Raw genomic sequence first — 17,471 nt, forward strand, 5'->3', positions numbered from 1 at the left:
TACCAGAGATGGACTGGTATTGATTTTTTTGTGTGTCTGCTGCTCAGACAAAAGCAATGTCCTGCTTTGATCTCCGGAGCAGACCGCCGCTGACAGGAGTGATAACTGAGGTGGGGTTGAGTGGATGAACTGAAGTTGGGGATCCCCGATGTTTGTGACATACGTTGTTTAGTGCTGCGCAGACTAGAGTGTTTGCCGGATAAAGTCATGCTAGGGTATATACATTTTCTGGTTGAGAGCGTTTGTTCCGAACCCACTATGGTGTTTCAGGTGCCAAGTTTATGGTCATGTTGCAGCAGTATGTAGGAGGGAGATTCCTAAATGTGAGAAGTGTGCATGTGGGTGTGGGCTGGGGGAGTGTTTCAATTGTGGGGGTGGCCATGTTGCTGGGAATCAGAAATGTCCTGTGCAAGTGAGACAGATTGAAGTTTCCAGGGTGAGAGCAGTGCAGAAAGTGTCATATGCTGAGACAGTAAGGAAAGTAGAGGTTGATGGGCAAAGTGTGAGGGAGCCTGAGAGGATCCTATTTATTTATTACCACAAACCGATGCTGGCACTAAGAACGCACTCAACGAGCTATATAGGACCATAAGCCAACAAGAAATAGCTCATCCAGAGGCACCGCTCCTACTGGCCGTGATTTTAATGCGGGAAAACTGAAATCTGTTTTACTTAATTTCTACCAGCATGTCACCTGTGCAACTAGAGGGCAAAATAATTGACATCACCTGAAATGGAATATGTTATTGGATTCATGGCATTGTGGAGTTTTACCACATCAGTAAACGGCTTCATTAATAAGTGCATCGACGACGGCGTCCCCACAGTAACTGTACGTACATATCCCAACCAGAAGCCATGGATTACAGACAACATCCGCACTGAGCTAAAGGCCAGAGCTGGCACTTTCAAGGAGTGGCACACTAACCCGTACGCTCTCCGACAAACCATCAAACAGGCAAAGTGTCAATAAAGGACTAAGATCGAATCCTACTACAGCAGCTCTGATGCTCGGCAGATGTGGCAGGGCTTGCAAACGATCACGGATTACAAAGGGAAACCCAGCTGTGAGCTGTCCATTGACACGAGCCTATCCGACGAGCATCATGTTGTGGGGGTGCTTTGCTGCAGGAGGGCCTGGTGCACCTCACAAAATAGATGGCATCATGAGGGAGGAAAATTATGTGGATATATATTGAAGCAACATCTCAAGACATCCGTCAGGAAGTTAAAGCTTGGTCGCAAATGGGCCTTCCAAATGGACAATGACCCTAAGCATACTTCCAAAGTTGTGGCAAAATGGCTTAAGGACAACAAAGTCAAGGTATTGGAGTGGCCATCACAAAGCCCTGACCTCAATCCTATAGAACATTTGTGGGCAGAACTGAAAAAGCGTGCATGAGCAAGGAGGCCTACAAACCTGACTCAGTTACACCAGCTCTGTCAGGAGGAATAGGCCAAAATTCGGCCAACTTATTGTGGAAAGCTTGTGGAAGGCTACCTGAAACGTTTGTTTCAGGTATCCAAATACTAATTGATGTATGTTAACTTCTGGGAATGTGATGAAAGAAATAAAAGCTGAAATAAATCCTTATCTCTACTATTATTCTGACATTTCACATTCTTAAAATAAAGTGGTGATCTTAACTGACCCAAGACAGGGAATGTTTACTAGGATTAAATGTCAAGAATTGTGAAAAAGTGAGTTTAAATGTATTTGGCTAACACGGAACCCAAACCGGCTGTGCGTGTGCCCGGCGCATCGTGCATACATTTATTTTGTCCAACTACACCAAACGTGATCACGACACGCAGGTTAAAATATCAAAACAAACTCTGAACCAATGACATTAATTTGGGGACAGGTCAAAAAGCATTAAACATGTATGGCAATTTAGCTAGTTAGCCTATACTTGCTAGCTAATTTGTCCTATGGGAGAGGCAGGACTTGCAGCGCGATCTGCGTCAGAAATAGGAATGACTTCAATTTTAGCCCTTGGCAACGCAGATGCTCGTTGGTGCGCGCAAGCAGTGTGGGTGCAATAATTGAATAACATGGATTTCTACATTTATTTTGCAACGCTCGCGAGGTGTCAGGTCTGGTCAGCATGTAAGGTGTATGTAAACATCCGACTTCAACTGTAGCTACCTCATACCTTTACACATCTACTAGGTACTGGTACTCCCTTTCAGTGTTGCTAACTCCTCAGTAAGGAAAGTAGCTATTAGCTGTCCTAAAAGTCTCTAGAAGTCGCTAAATGACATCGCGTAATTTGCATGATTGGCCGTGTGCATGTAATTGTGATGGATGCTGTAGGAGAGAGGAATAACGTCTTGGGAGAGTCAAAAAGTGAGTAAAAAACACCCTAAATATGTTTAGAACTAGAAATGAACTTTCTTCTCTCGATTCTTGTTTTTTTTAATGTCACAATTCCAACCCTCCTTCTTTATCCGGGCTTGGGACTGGCAAAAGTGACACTCTGGCGGAGTTACTTATTTATTTATTTTTTTACATTTACATCCCGCCCTGAATGTAAGCCTTGACGGGATCAGTCAGCGGCGGCTTCCCGCATGCACTATTCATTTGAAGTCTGGACGCAGAGGGGTGAAGATCTCCTGGTCTGACTGCAGCTGGGAGGGACTGCTGCGCGAGGACTGGGCCGCCTGTGAGTGCTTTGGGACGGGGTGGGGCCCACGGCAGCACCCGCTGCTCGTTGAGAAGAGTAAGAACGATACGTGCTTTCACGTCAGAGTCTCCAAAAAATGTGTCGCTAGAGGGGTCTGAATACTCGCTAAATATAGCGACAACGTCGCTAAGTTGGCAACACTGCTTAGAGCCCCACAGTGGTGTCATAATACCCATAAAACCTAGCGGTCAAACAGGGAAATGGTGTGGGGCTCTATATATATTTTTTAATTTTTTAATTTTTTTAAGTTTGCACAAATCTTTATTTAACTTGCTGTAAATAACAGTAACATGCAAAACATAAACATAACATAACATAACAGCCAGAGGGAATCCAAAGAAATTAGAGAAAAAAAAAAAAACTATTATATCAAATCAAATACAGACATATATCGAATACATTTTTTTGACATATTGTTTTGTATACGTTTTAAAGATTCTACGTACTGTTCCAAATCAGATAAAAAAATTAAGAAAAGGGGCTTTTTCTTCATAAATTTTGATTTATGGATAAAAGATTTTCCTAATAAAATAAAGAGATTTATGACATACTCACGTTCAATTGTGGAATCAGTGTAGTAAAATAATATGTCAAACTTAGTAATATCAATGGTTGTATGCAATTTGCGGCTAAGATATAGTTTTACATCAGTCCAAAACACTTCACTATATAAACAATTACAGAATAAGTGTTCAATAGATTCAGTTTCTAGTTCACAAAAACTGCATTCACTGGTAACGTCAAATATATATTTAGAAATCAAGCTATTACACGGATAGCATCTATGGATTATCTTAAAGGAGATCTCCTTTACTTTATTGGTCACCATAAATCTGTGTGGAGTGAGCCAAGCACGGCGCCAGTTTACATCAAACGATGAAGCCCAACAAAATATCGCAGAGGGAATAGACTTCCTGTAGAAAATATCCCTTATTAAACGATTGTTGAATTTCGTATCTAGTAGACCAATGCCATTCACCTGAATATCGCTTACAATCGGAGATATTCCAAAATATGCATTATTCTGAAGTAAAGTTTTTATCCCACTAGGTATAGCTTTAATAACAGTGTCATATTCCTTGCTTGAAACCTCAAAGTTGTATATTTCCATAAATTCTCTCTGTGTAAATAGATTCCCACTGTTATTAACCAATTGGCTGACAAGAACAATGTTTTTCGAGAACCATTTATGGTTAAATAACATCTTATTTCTATGTAATATTGACCCATTGTTCCAAATAAAACATTTATGAGGTGAAAAGTTGTGTTTATACAACAAAGCCCAGCACATTAAAGCCTGCTTGTGAAAAACCGCCAGTTTCACAGGAATTTTACCCACAATATATGGACATTGTAGTAAAAAATTAAGCCCGCCGAACTTCTGAAAAACAAAATGAGGTATAATATTCCAGAAGCTATGAGGATTTTTTATGTACCTTTTAATCCAGTTGACCTTTGATATCTGATTGAAGAGAGTGAAATCTAAGACATTTAGACCGCCATCACAAACCCTGTTGGTGATAACATCTCTTTTTATCTTATGTGGCTTGTTTTTCCATATGAAGTTGTACAAAAGCCTATCTAAGGTACAGCAAGTGGATTTGGGAATGTCAATAGATGAAAAAAGATAGGATGCACGAGATAGCCCCTCAGCTTTGGATAAAAGCACCCTTCCTTGAAGACTTAAATCCCTCCCTAACCATGAGGATAATTTTTTTTTGACAGATTCAGTTACAGGGTTCAAATTAAGATCATTCATAGCCTTAAGATTTTTGGTGATCTTTACACCGAGGTAGGTTACAGTATCTTTTTCAGAGATGTTACAATCTGCTGGGTTGACAGCTCCTTTCACAACAAACAACTCACATTTGGAAAGATTTAAAGTCAAGCCTGAGATTTTGGAGAACTGCTTCACGATATCCAATGCTAATCTAGCTTGAGATACATTTTTCAAAAAAAGTGAGGTGTCATCCGCCAGTTGGGATATCTTGATCTCTCTGGACTGGAATGTAATGCCTTCAAATGGACTTTTATGAACTAATGAGCATAACATTTGAGAAACTAACAAAAATAAAAAAGGTGAAATTGGACAACCTTGTCGTATTCCTTTGTAAATGTTAAATCTTGAGGATGTTCCATGACAGAGTTTGATACAGCTATTGCCACCATTATACAGAGTTCTAATAGCATCAACAAAGAAACGACCAAATTTCAAATGCTTAAGACAATCAAAGATAAAATTGTGACTTACCGTATCAAATGCTTTCTGAAAATCCAGAAATAGGATAACAGGGAAGTCATCTAATAGATCACGATACTCAACCAAGTCTAATATCAGCCTCAGATTATTAGATATATGGCGCCCTTTCATAAACCCTGATTGACATTCATCAATCAGATCATTTAAGCAAGACTTTAACCTTTTTGCAAAGATTAAGGCTATAATTTTGTAGTCGTTATTTAGGAGTGTGATTGGACGCCAATTATCAATACTTAGGAGATCCTTGTGTGGTTTAGGTATAAGAGTAATAACCCCTTGCTTCAGAGAGGCAGGTAGTTCTCCCTTCTTTATAGCCTCCTTAAAGGTTTCAAGTAAAAAAGGTGCTATTTCTTCAAAGAAGGTTTTGTAAAATTCAGAGGTTAATCCATCACAACCTGGAGATTTGTTCTTTTTTAACTGAGCAACCCCGTACTGGATGTCCATAATGGATAAATCTTGGCAACAAGACTGATTGAGTTCTTCACTAATCGAATTAACATTCTCTATAGAATCAAGGAGATCCTTAGAGTCACTCAAATTGTTATCTAAGGAGTAAAGATTCTCATAAAATTTAGTGGTAAATTCTGATATCAACTCTCTATCCTCAGTGGTAACCCCATTAATTTTAAGTTTCCGAAGTGTGTTGAGTTCCCCTCTCCTCTTCTCCAAATTAAAAAAGTATCTACCGTTCTTTTCTCCTTTTTCAAGCCATTGTTTTCTAGATCTTATGAAAGCTCCTCTAGCCTTTTCCTCATACAATGTATCTAGTTGATTCTGTAAATCATTCAATTTAGCTTTCTCATTAAGATCAAGATGCTCAATATCTGTGATATCGGCAATTGTCTTAGAGTTCAGCTACCTCACATCTCCTTCTTAAAGCAAGCCGTTTTCCATAAGTAATACAGGCTGAGCGGATTTTAAATTTCAGCAGTTCCCAATATTTCCCATATTCTGCATTAGATGTAGCTAAACTCCAGTAAACAGAAATTAGATTCTTTATCACATTTTTTAAATCATCATGCAATAACAATGAGTTATTTAGTTTCCAGTAACCACCAGAGTATTTCTTACCATCATTACTGCATATTCTTACAGTCAACCATATGACTTTATGATCTGTCAGGACTGCAGGCAGTATTTTCACCTCTACAGTGTTGGGCACAAGACTAGAGGTTATCACCCACAAATCAATTCTTGATTGTAAGGAACGATCTCTATTACTCCATGTGTATTGTATCTCTCCAGGGTTTTTTACTCTCCATATGTCAATTAAGTCCAGGCTTTGGCAGAAATTCACCAACTTGTTCACACCAATGTTAGGCCTATGAGGCAATCTATCAGTCTCATTAGAATAAACCATATTAAAATCTCCACCAACTATTATCTGACTGGATGGATATTTTCTCAGAAGATTTTTAAGAATTTCTTCAATTTCCTCTAGAAGTAAGTTATTTGGAGGACTAGAACAGTATCCATATACATTACACAACACAAATAATCTGTCCATGTGGTTGATGACCGCTACTAGCCAATGTCCATTGGAGTCCATTTGAGTAAACAAAAATTTCCCTTTGAAATTGTGTGCTACAATTGCAACCCCAGCTGAATAATTTGTCCCGTGGGCCAAAAAAATTTCACTGCCCCACTGATTTTTCCAATAATTATAGTCCTCTTTGCATGAATGTGTTTCTTGAACGAATACAAGATCTGCGTTGCAGTCCTTACAAAACAAAAAAAAAGCTTTTCTCTTCAACATGTTACGTATCCCCCTGGCATTGATTGACATAAACTTCAAGTCCATATCTATAGAATAGAAAGAAAAATCCTATGCAATCTCAACTTTACCTATAAAAAGTTGCTTCATATATGCATTAACAGAATTCTTAACTTGTAAAATAGTAACACCATGTTTCAAAAGTAGAACGTTCAGTTTGCACTGGGGAAGGAACTACCTTGTAAACCTACCGACAGAACAAATCAAATCACCCCGGTCGTATTTCTTTACCGTTGGCGAAAAAAGCTCTGATTCCCCTGTAGTATCCACCGTTTCCTTGATTTCGGGCCTGTTGTACGAGAGGCCACAATTTTGCCTTTGCTGCCTTGTCTGCTGCAGTCAAGTCCTCACCGAATCTAAGTTTTCTTTCTTTCAGAAAGGCGCTTTCCTTTGCTTTCTTCCAAACTGCATCTCTCGCTGTGCGAAAAGCAAACTGGATGATGATCGATCGGCTGACGATGGCATCTTGTTTCTTTCCAATACGATGAGCGACATCCACAGCCATATCCATATATCCATCGGGAAAGTCCGGTGCCACACGGTTACAGATGTCTCTTACTAAGCGCTTCACATTCTCATCCTGGTTCTCGGGGACACCGTAAAGCCGTAGCCCCCACCTTCTCCGGTATCGCTCTGCTTCCGATAAGCGCTCTTGCATGTCTGCGATGGTCTTCTCCTGAGCAATGCATTTCTCAGACGTAGCAGTGTTTGCAAGTTTAAGCTCTTCGATACTCTTGTATGCATGATTCAGAGAGGTCTCGAGGTCAACTATTTTTGATGTGTTTTCGCGTATCATTTTCTCCAGACCGTCGGCTCTTTCGTTTATCTTTGCAGAGACAGCATTGATTATGTTGACCTGTAATTCGCGCAAAGACAATTATTTCTGTGTCTTTTTGGGTGCAGGACTATTGACTGCATTTTCAGAATCAACCGAATGTCCAGAATCCTCCATTTCTTCTCCTGATGAGTCAGGTGGCGGTTTTTCTCCAACGTATGAGTGCTCAGCTAGCAACTGCCTTCTCCTCCCTTTGCTCTTTCGCACATTTTTTCCTTCCATTTCTCAAAGTTATGAATCAAATTATCGGTCAACTAAGTGTTGTTCTCTATTGTGTTTACTATAAGCCAAGTTCCGTTACATTTAAGTAAGTTTGAGAGGGATAAAAGTTAAGGTTACTCGGAGCAAGCTGAAATCTCGTCTACACTCGCCGCCATCTTCCAGCGCCTCCGTGGGGCTCTATATAGCCATGCTATTTTTACTTGTTATCGTTAACTCTTCATTGTTGGAAAAGGACCCATAACTAAGCATTTCACTGTTAGTCTACGAAGCATGTGACAAATCATATTTGATTTGAGTAGTAGGCCACTACAGGGGTAATATAGGGTTACATGGCGGTTCAGTTTCCTTTTATTGTGAACAAATTTGCAATGCACTTTCCAAACTGTGAAAGGCAGCAATACGCAACAAAGTGTCTAGTCTGCCGGAAAACCACACGAAGAAGAAAAAGAAAGCAACACACCTTTCTCAATCAATGAGAATATATTTTAAACAGACAAGATGCTGGTGTACACATTTTTTTGATTACTTCATGAAGCCCCAAGAAAGTATTTAATTTAATATTGGAGCAATTTCTAAATTCAAACGAACCCCACTGCAACTAGACATGGACATTTAGAAGAAATGCGTTCTTCCAAGTCGGGAACATCGTCAAGTGTGTCGAAAATGATCTGTGCAACACTTAACATTACCTACCTAATAACGCCTATAAGCCAGCTGGAACAGTAATGGTCTGACTAGGGCTTGGTAATATTTTTAATAACTATGGTGCATTATGATGATGTTTTTTAATTGCTAGGGTGCATTTTGTTAGGGCCTATAAACTCAGGTAAGGGTATTTTTAGCCAATACTTTTTCTAACTTCGACAGGTACCAAAAAGACCCGAGCATTCCTTTGGGATTTTAACATTATTTTGAACCAACAAACCTATTAAGTTTTGTTGACTTCCGTTTTAAATTACTTGCCCAGAAATGATTGGTTGGCATTGGCAACCGTTTTAGCCGACGGGAGGCCTAGTTAGCTAACGCTAGTTACATCTTGTTGGCTGAGTAAAGAAAGCGAAAGGAAGCCGGATCTAAATACGGGTTTGTAAACATAGTTTACATCTTGGTAATTTTCGGATTATTTCAAGCTAGGTATAGCGTTATTAATTAATATGCCACTGCTGTTGGAAACATTTAATTTGTACTATTGTCTGGATATATTCAGCTAGATAAAGTTAAATGGCTTAGTTAATAATATTAGATGTTGATAACATGTAGCAAACATTCGCTGGATAGCTAACGTTATGGTACCGAATAATCTAACGTTAGCTTGCTACTTAGTTAACGTTATCCTTTATCTGTCAGCCACTACTTCAACCGCAAGCTAATTTCTAACCAACAAAAATGTCAATTTAAAATATACGTTATTGGGTAACGTTAGTTAGCAAGCTAGGTGTTTTATATTTTACGAGTCGCTGGTCAATATGAGTTGGCTAGTATAATTTCTTGCTAGCTATTGTTAGCTGCGTTAGCTATCTCGCTTGTGTAACGTTAAGTGTCAGATACAAACATGTAAACATTGAAGCATAACTAACATCAATAAGCAAGCTAATGCCGATAGTGTGGCGTCCAATGTAGCTTTCTGGCTGTATAGTTAAGTAACTGTATTTCGCAGTCTGTTTTAGCTAGCTAGCTTTCAAATGTCAACATTCCTCTATTGTTTGTGATTGGTGTCTTTATTTAGAATTCATCATGTCACGCCTTGTTTCCTCCACTAGCTATCCAACAGAGGCTAAAGAAGGTTCATATTCTCTCAACCCCCCAACTATTCATTAGAAAGGAGCAAGAGACAGACTGCACACAGAATGAGGTTGGAAGAGAGTTGTTTACCTGTTATGGTTGTTGTGTGCTGACTGTATATCAAGCTGTATCTTGTAGAATCAGGTATACTGCATGCATGCCAGAAAAACATATGTTCTGTTTTCCAGCCTGTGTCCTGTGTTTTCATTCTTTCTTGCTGTTTTGCTGTTTGTTTTGTTTGTTTTTTATTTGTATCTTTGCTGCTTTATAGCTCATCTGCTCCCAGGATGGTGAACAACTACAAGCGTACTTCCAGCCCTCGGTCTCCTACGAACAGTGGGGAGCTCTTCACTCCAGCGCATGAGGAGAATGTGCGCTTCATCCACGACAGTGAGTCTGCCTCAGAAGGCCGATATCTTACTAAGACTAGCCCTTAACGTCTCTCACCTGAGTAGGCTTATATGTTGGCGATCAACATGATCCACTGTAAGAAGCTCCTTACAGAGCCCCTGTACCACTGAGCTCAGATGAGCCATTTGGATGGAATGTTGTATGTAAGGAGATGGTTGAAAGCTGGCATGTGTATGCTTCTTTACAGCCTGGCAGTGTGTGCTCAGAGACATCCGGTCACCACAGAGCAGCGAACGCAAAGACCGTGGACCACAGGAGTATGTGGAAAAGAACCCAAATCCCAACTTAAATTGTAAGTGACTTGATGGATCTGAGTATGTTTGTCATTTAAACAGGCTATTTACTAGATTTGTCAAAAAGACAGGATCAAAATAACATTACTACTCTTTCTTGCAGCTTTCACACCAGTTGACCTGAGTGACCTCAAGAAACGCAACACACAGGACTCCAAGAAGTCCTAGTCTTTCTCTTTATAGTCAACAGCTTTTTTTCTGCACCAATTATCCTTGAGAACTTTCTCTTCCTCTGTCAGCCAGCAAGTCAACCTTTTGGCCAGTCCTGCCCAGAATGCCGGTCCTATTTCTGCCCACCTGGACTAACAGTCTGCCCATTCAACAGCAGTGGGCTGATGTCCTAACAACCACAACATTTTTGGAGTCCCCCCCCCCTCTCTTTCTCTGTCCAGGCTCAATATTTTCTTACCCTACCTCCCATCTGGTTGACGTGGAATGCAAGAAAGCTGGCATTTGATTTCCAGGGATTCTCTCTTCCGGTTCTTGGTTTTACAGCCATGAATTTTTCATTTTCACTCTTTTTTTTATGTGAATGGGTCTGATGCAGAGTTTCAATGAAATATGCTGACATCCTGATGCCGAAGTACAGACTGTGTACAAATTCTTAATGGGACACTTTAAAGGACTGCAGTCTTAAATATAAACTGTTTTCTTTTCAATCTACAAAGGATAATGCTGAAGGGCTGACATTCTTTTTTTGGAAGATAGTTGAATTGTAGATATATTGGAATGGAATCCGATTGTACGGGCGAGTTTTGGAAACCAAAAATTGTTTAGGATAAATGCCAACATTTTTCATATAAATTCATGCCCCTAAAATGGACAACTCCACATTGACTTCCCAGCCTTGAAAAAAAATATTAAATAAAATACTTTTACAATATTTAACTCTCAATGCATTGGTCATAGATGTTCTGACCTAAATTTTCTTTTTGGGTGTGTTGCCTATATACTCCCCAATGATGTATGTACAAACATCACAGAACCTACAGTAGGATGGTAAATTGTTGTCTCATGCTCTTTGTTTTGTTTGTGCATTGTTACTGAAAACAGTGTAATAGGCTACTGAACAAAAATATAATTGCAATATGCAACAATTCAAAGATTTTACTGAATGCAGTTCATATAAGGAAATCAGTCAATTTAAATGCATTAATTAGCCCCTAATCTATGGATTTCACATGACTGGGCAGGAATGCAACCATGGGTGGGCCTTGGAGGGCATAGGCCCACCCACTGAGTTTTTCCCCACAAAAGGGCTTTTATTACAGACAGAAATACTCCTCAGCAACCCCTCCACACCCCCCTCGTACGATCCCGCAGGTGAAGAAGCCGGATGTTGAGGTCCTGGGCTGGCGTGGTTACACGTGGTCTGCGGATGTGAGGCCAGTTGGAAGTACTGCCGCATTCTCTAAAACAATGTTCGAGGCACCTTGTGGTAGATAAATTAACATAAAATTATCAGGCAACAGCTCTGGTGGACATTCCTGCAGTCAGCATGACTATTGCACACTCCCTCAAAACTTGAGGCATTGTGTTGTGTGACAAATTAGTGGCCTTTTATTGTCCCTAACACAAGGCGCACGTGTAATGATCATGCTGTTTAAGCTTCTTGATATGCCACACCTGTCAGGTGGATGGATTATCCTGGCAAAGGAGAAATGCTCACTAACAGGGATGTAGAGAAATGCTCACTAACAGGGATGTAAACAAATTTGTGCACAAAATTTGAGAGAAATAAGCTTTTTGTGCATATGGAAAACATGGGACCAACACTTTACATGTTGCGTTTATTTTCATTGTATGTATAGTCAGCCATATTTCTTTCTCTGATCTAGTTCCTTCATATCACAGAGGGAATCATGAAGTGCTCGGTTATGGTCTGAAAGTAGTTATAACAACAGGGCTCAGCCAGTATTCACAAAAGTTAGCAAAGAGAGAATTACTCCATAATGGTAAACCTATTAGTAGTGCAAACAAGTACAAGAAGATACAATCATGGCGGCATGATATATTTTAACGATATTTTGGTCTATGTGAATCTGCACTCAAATGTAGGTGTTGATGCATCTGTGTTGACAAAGTTCACATGTGGATACAGTTGGTGTAGGCCATGGTATTAACGCAACACATTTATTTACACCTTTGTCTCAGGAATCTTATATTAAATAAAATGTTATTGGTCGCGTACACATTTTGCAGATGTTATCGCATGCTGGTAAAATAAAGGTTAAATAAATAAAATCGCAAGTGCAGCTAAATGCTTATGTTTCTAGTTTCAACATTGCAGTATACCTAACGATACACACAAATCCTAAAAATAATGAAATTCAGAAATATCAGAACGAGCAATGTCAGAGTCTGGGATATATATATATTTATAAACTGGGATGTTCGATCCCTGAATACTGATTGGCTGACAGCCGTGGTATATCAGACCTTATATACCACGGGTATGACAAAACATGTATTTTTACTGCTCTAATTATGTTGGTAACCAGTTTATAATAGCAATTATAAACTGGGTGGTTCGAGCCCTGAATGCCGATTGGCTGACAGCCATGGTATATCAGACCTTATATCCCATAGGTATGACAAAACATTTACTTTTACTATAAGTTGGTAACCAGTTTATAATAGCAATGAGGTACCTCAGGGGTTTGTGGCACCCCCCCCCCCCCCCTCCGTGTCTTATTGTGTAATATAATGGTGTGCATAGACAGTATGGCTAGTATACTGTATGAACAGGAACAGTGTGTACAGCGGTAGTTATAGGATGATTCTGGACTAGAATACAGTATATCCATATGAAGTGGGTAAACGTTATTAAAGTGACCAGTGTTCAATGACTATGTACATAGGGCAGCAGTCCCTAAGGTAGCTGGCTAGTAAAAGTGCCCTAAGTTCAGGGCAGTGTACTGGGGGAAGCTGGCTAGTGGTGACTATTTAACAGTCTGATGGCTTGGAGATAGAAGCTGTTTTAAAGTCTCTCGGTCCCGGCTTTGATGCACCTGTACTGTCTCGGCCTTCTAGATGGTAGAGGGGTGACCAGGCCATGTCTCGGATGGCTGAGGGGCCAAGCCGAATTGCACCAACTATCAAGGAATATGTCAGATCTATCTATTTTTGTATAACCAGCACTACAGTAAATTCGAGACCATTAAGCTGCTGCACTGATAATAGTAGCACAGGTCTTTGTAGTGATATGACTCAAGGAATAAGAACGTTAAACATGTATTGTAAATGTTTATCAGCACAGCATTATGACAGCATGTATTGTAAATGTTTATCAGCACAGCATTATGACAGCATTTTCTAAACTGCAGAGGGGGTTCTTCAAATCGTCCCATCTTGATTTGACAGCATAACCTGAGTAAAACTGTGGAAGGGGCGGTGCACAGCAAGCGGACACTGACAGCGTCATCCGTCATCACGTAACGAGGGCTCGTGACTATAAAGACAGCTTGCGCTCTATTTTAGTGTTTTTTTTTCTCACGCAGCTGAGTACTACCGCCGGGTTATTACCAAGGTTTTTTATTTAAGGCAGGGATCAGTCAGGCTAGTTTTTAGTTCGCTAACAGTTCTTAGCGTTATTGAAACTTCATAATGGCCGATAAGATGGATATGTCTCTAGACGACATCATCAAGCAGAACAGGCAGCAGAGAGGGGGCGCAGGAGGCCGTGGTGGTGGAAGAGGACGTGGCCGGGGAGGCTCTGGCGGGGGCCGAGGTGGTGGTGTTGGCCGTGGAGCAGCTGGAGGCTTTGGGGGCCGAGGTGGAGGATCGGGCCCCATGAGGAACCGACCGAACCTGAGCCGTGGCAGAGCAAGACCTACGCCATACAGCAGGGTATGAGAAATTTAGAGGAATGGGCTGAGAAAAAGGAAAACGCCTCGTAACCTGAAAATGCCTGCGCGACGTCCTCTAATCTTCAGGCTTGTTAACTGCTCCCAATGCAATCAATGGCTAACTTGCTAGTCGAGAGGCACTTAGCTAGCAAATCGAATTTCTCTCGAATTAACGAAGGGAAACCCTTTAAATTGCGGTTGATATGGAAATATAATGCACATATGTCCTTGTCCACCCAAACCCATGTGTTACCACTTTTTGAGAATAAGCTTTTGGAGCAGGTTAGCTAGTTGCTAACACTGGAATAGCTGCTAACCTACAAGGCCCAGACGGCGCCATTTTGAATTCAGCATCTTCAATCAATGAAATATTTATTTCATGGTCTGTCGCAGTATCTTTCGTCCCAGAAAGTCACTTGTTGGACCACCGAACGGCACTGCATCGAAGAATATCGTTGCATTTGGATGATTTTTGTAGCAGAGGCAACTTTTGGGGAGTTTCATCCTGCACTCCTATCCTTTTGTTTGGGAGTGGCTGGCGGGTTAACACAATCCCCTTTGAGCAGCACCATATCAACACAGAATGGTGTCCTTTATGGATGGGGCAGTGGACTTTCCCCTCTTATTACATACATATTTTTATCTCCACATTTCTAGTAATGTTAGTCACAACTCAATCAAAATGGCGTGGTTTCAAAATGGACGCTCAGATGGTTGCCATCCATGTTAAGGCCAGGTAGTTGGCCTACTTTATTTTGCTAGTTGTCTCTTTCAGAAAATGGACACTTAACTCATCAAAGCCAACTCATGGCTTTTAAAGAACAATTTAAGCAAATAACCACAGCTGGAGTCGACACTGATGCAAAGTACTACAGCGCCATACGGATGGATGTCTTCAGCATACTACTCTCGCTGGGGATGGCCGCCTGGAGAGCCTTTGGTGGAGGAGCAGATGGCAAGAGAACAGTGGGCAACATTGCTAGCCTAGTTAGCCAACAAGGGGGTGGGAGCGGAGTGCAGATGGTAGCAAGTAAAGGTGTACTGTTATTAATAACTTGTTTACTGCTAAATGTTGATCAAAATAGCCTCAACAGATGTCAATGCATACATTTCTTCATTCTATTATGGGAATGTTTCATTTTTTACAAGTAGGGCCCATCAGTTTTAGCTAAATGCTTTATGGCCTGTTAACTCGGTCTAGTGTCTAGAATTGATATGTTGCCATGTGTCCTGTTTTTGCACTGGTTTACTTGCTTGTAGTAATGGGGTGGGCACGGAATGCTGGGAATCTCAATGGGGTAGCAGTGTGCCAACCACCTGGCCCTGTTGGCTGTGTAGTCCCTGGTCTCCCCAGCACCTACCCAGCTGTGTGGACTGGACTCTGTGATTGGCAGAGACAGGGGAGCCTGAAGTCAGCAGGTTCGTTCTCTTTCATCTGTTGCAGCCCAAGCAGCTTCCTGATAAATGGCAACACGACATGTACGGCAATCATGGCTTCAATGCCAGTGTTGGGGGTGGCGCTGGTGTGGAAACCGGAGGGAAGCTTCTTGTCTCCAATCTCGACTTTGGTGTTTCAGACGCAGATATTCAGGTACATCTTATTTTCTTTTTGACTTGGTTGACTCTTTAGAAATTGGGTATTGACCTTGGCTTAGCATTTCCAAAATGGCACTTGAAATCACTTAGTCATAATACATGGTTTCTCTCACTGCAGGAGCTCTTTGCGGAGTTTGGTACACTGAAGAAGGCAGCTGTCCACTATGACCGGTCGGGCAGGAGCTTAGGCACTGCAGACGTCCACTTTGAGAGGAAAGCAGATGCTCTAAAAGCTATGAAACAGTACAACGGTGTACCACTTGATGGTAGGTTTCTCAAGTGGCTTGATAGTTGCCGCACATATAATCATCTCATTTGTACCTTGCTGAAACAATTGTTTTGTGCTGCTGAGGTGTCTTTCACCATGCTGACACTGTATATTCATCCAACCTTCAAGTTGGGTGCTCAGTTGGTTGCCATCCATGTTCATGCCAGGTAGTTAGCCTGTTTTGCTAGTTCTCTTTCAGAAAATGGACGTTTAACTCATCAAAGCCAACTCGTGGCTTTTAAAGAAAAATGTAAACAAATAACCACACCTCTGGAGTCGACACTGATGCAAAGAACTACAGCGCCTTACGCATGTTTTTCTTTCTTCAGCACACTACTCTTGCTGGTGATAACCTGAATACTTTCTCTTGCAGGGCGTCCCATGAACATACAACTCGTCACATCACAGATCGACACACAAAGACGACCACCCATGCAGGGGTAAGTGTTAAGATTGACCTGTTTACCAAAACAACATGAGCCAATGATGAGTATCATGAATGGAATGTGCTGATGTTCTACAGTATGAACCGAGGCGGTGGCATGAACAGGGCTCGTGGTGGTGGGTTTAGAGGGATGCAGAGAGGACGTGGAGCAGGTCGTGGAGGAGGCAGGGGCCGAGGTGGCCGTGGGGGAAGCACTAAGCCACTTTCCGCTGAAGAGCTGGATGCCCAGCTAGATGCCTACAATGCCAGGGTGAGTCTTGGTTTGAATATGAGAAAAAGGTTATGTAGTGTTATAGGGAAGAAAAAAACATTTGTCTGCCTACATGTATGTAACGTTGGAAATTAATGATGGGACAGGCCTATGTTAGCATGCGTCTTATTTGATGCCTTTCCTCCACCCACCCCAGATGGAAACAAGCTAAGAGCCTAGGTGAATCCTCCAGGCTGCATTACACTCCAGGCTGAACATGAGGACAGTCGCAGTTGTTACAGCGTTGAAGATGCAGGACATTTTACACTTGGATGTCTTCTGATGTGATTTATATTTGTTTATCAATCCTTTTAAATGCTCCGATGTGTTTTTTTTACCAATTTTTGTTTTTTGGAAGAAAAAAATCTTGGTTTTGACTGTAGGTTTAAGGGGGTGGGTGGGGCTTTCCCTGTTGCTCTGATTCCTTTCCCGGTAGATCATTGTAATAAACCCTACAGTACATATTAACCATACTCTGACTGCTTTGTTTTTATTGTCAAGTGCACAAGTAAGGGTTTCAGTCTACACCTGTTTACAAAGCAAGTGACAATTAAAATGTGATTTGATTTCTCATTCCCAACAATGCAGTGATCAATATTGGTACTATAAAGTACAAGAAACGCAACAAAGGCAAGCTTTCTACAGGGTTAGTGCCAATACCATATTTACAATGTGCAGGGAATGGGATATTAGGGGTAGAGTGAAGGTGATTAGGCATCAGGGTATATGATAAACAGCAGCAGAAGTGCGTTTTGGGTCAGTGTGAGCAAGTAGTGTGCATGGAGCAAAAAATAAAAGGG

General features: G+C 41.1%; 2 protein-coding genes across 5 annotated transcripts; both read left to right on the plus strand.

The window, feature by feature from the left end:
* The first annotated feature begins 8,237 nt into the window (after nucleotides 1-8,237).
* LOC106601427 (mapk-regulated corepressor-interacting protein 1) lies at nucleotides 8,238-11,147 on the plus strand. Of its 3 annotated transcripts, none has more exons than XM_014193641.3 (5): nucleotides 8,238-8,522; nucleotides 9,539-9,630; nucleotides 9,832-9,950; nucleotides 10,159-10,263; nucleotides 10,368-11,147. In XM_014193641.3, exons 2-5 carry the CDS (start codon nucleotides 9,626-9,628, stop codon nucleotides 10,430-10,432), a joined length of 294 nt encoding a protein of 97 aa, XP_014049116.1. In that variant the 5' UTR covers nucleotides 8,238-8,522; nucleotides 9,539-9,625; the 3' UTR covers nucleotides 10,433-11,147. The 3 variants fall into 3 exon arrangements, with proteins under 3 accessions (XP_014049116.1, XP_045571164.1, XP_045571165.1); XM_045715208.2 differs by lacking the exon at nucleotides 8,238-8,522 and adding an exon at nucleotides 8,718-8,861; XM_045715209.2 differs by lacking the exon at nucleotides 8,238-8,522 and adding an exon at nucleotides 8,755-8,912.
* A 2,588-nt stretch (nucleotides 11,148-13,735) lies between these two features.
* On the plus strand, nucleotides 13,736-17,144 carry LOC106601423 (THO complex subunit 4). 2 transcript variants are annotated; one of them, XM_014193632.1, is made up of 6 exons: nucleotides 13,736-14,113; nucleotides 15,557-15,703; nucleotides 15,827-15,974; nucleotides 16,350-16,416; nucleotides 16,500-16,671; nucleotides 16,829-17,144. In XM_014193632.1, the coding sequence occupies exons 1-6, from the start codon at nucleotides 13,871-13,873 to the stop codon at nucleotides 16,841-16,843; spliced, it is 792 nt and encodes a 263-aa protein (XP_014049107.1). In that variant the 5' UTR covers nucleotides 13,736-13,870; the 3' UTR covers nucleotides 16,844-17,144. The 2 variants fall into 2 exon arrangements, with proteins under 2 accessions (XP_014049107.1, XP_014049108.1); XM_014193633.3 differs by lacking the exon at nucleotides 13,736-14,113 and adding an exon at nucleotides 14,605-15,067.
* Nucleotides 17,145-17,471: the final 327 nt, after the last annotated feature.

Source organism: Salmo salar, chromosome 03, assembly GCF_965601325.2.
Source record: "Salmo salar chromosome 03, fSalSal1, whole genome shotgun sequence".
Classification (NCBI taxonomy): Eukaryota; Metazoa; Chordata; class Actinopteri; order Salmoniformes; family Salmonidae; genus Salmo; species Salmo salar.

Coding starts and splice junctions, on each gene's coding strand:
- LOC106601427 (XM_014193641.3), top strand. Junction 9,951..10,158: donor TGTGCGCTTCATCCACGACA/GTGAGTCTGCCT, acceptor GCTTCTTTACAG/CCTGGCAGTGTGTGCTCAGA. Junction 10,264..10,367: donor CCCAAATCCCAACTTAAATT/GTAAGTGACTTG, acceptor TCTTTCTTGCAG/CTTTCACACCAGTTGACCTG.
- LOC106601423 (XM_014193632.1), top strand. CDS start 13,871: ATGGCCGATAAGATGGATATGTCTCTAGACGACATCATCAAGCAGAAC. Junction 15,704..15,826: donor TTTCAGACGCAGATATTCAG/GTACATCTTATT, acceptor CTCTCACTGCAG/GAGCTCTTTGCGGAGTTTGG. Junction 16,417..16,499: donor AGACGACCACCCATGCAGGG/GTAAGTGTTAAG, acceptor GATGTTCTACAG/TATGAACCGAGGCGGTGGCA.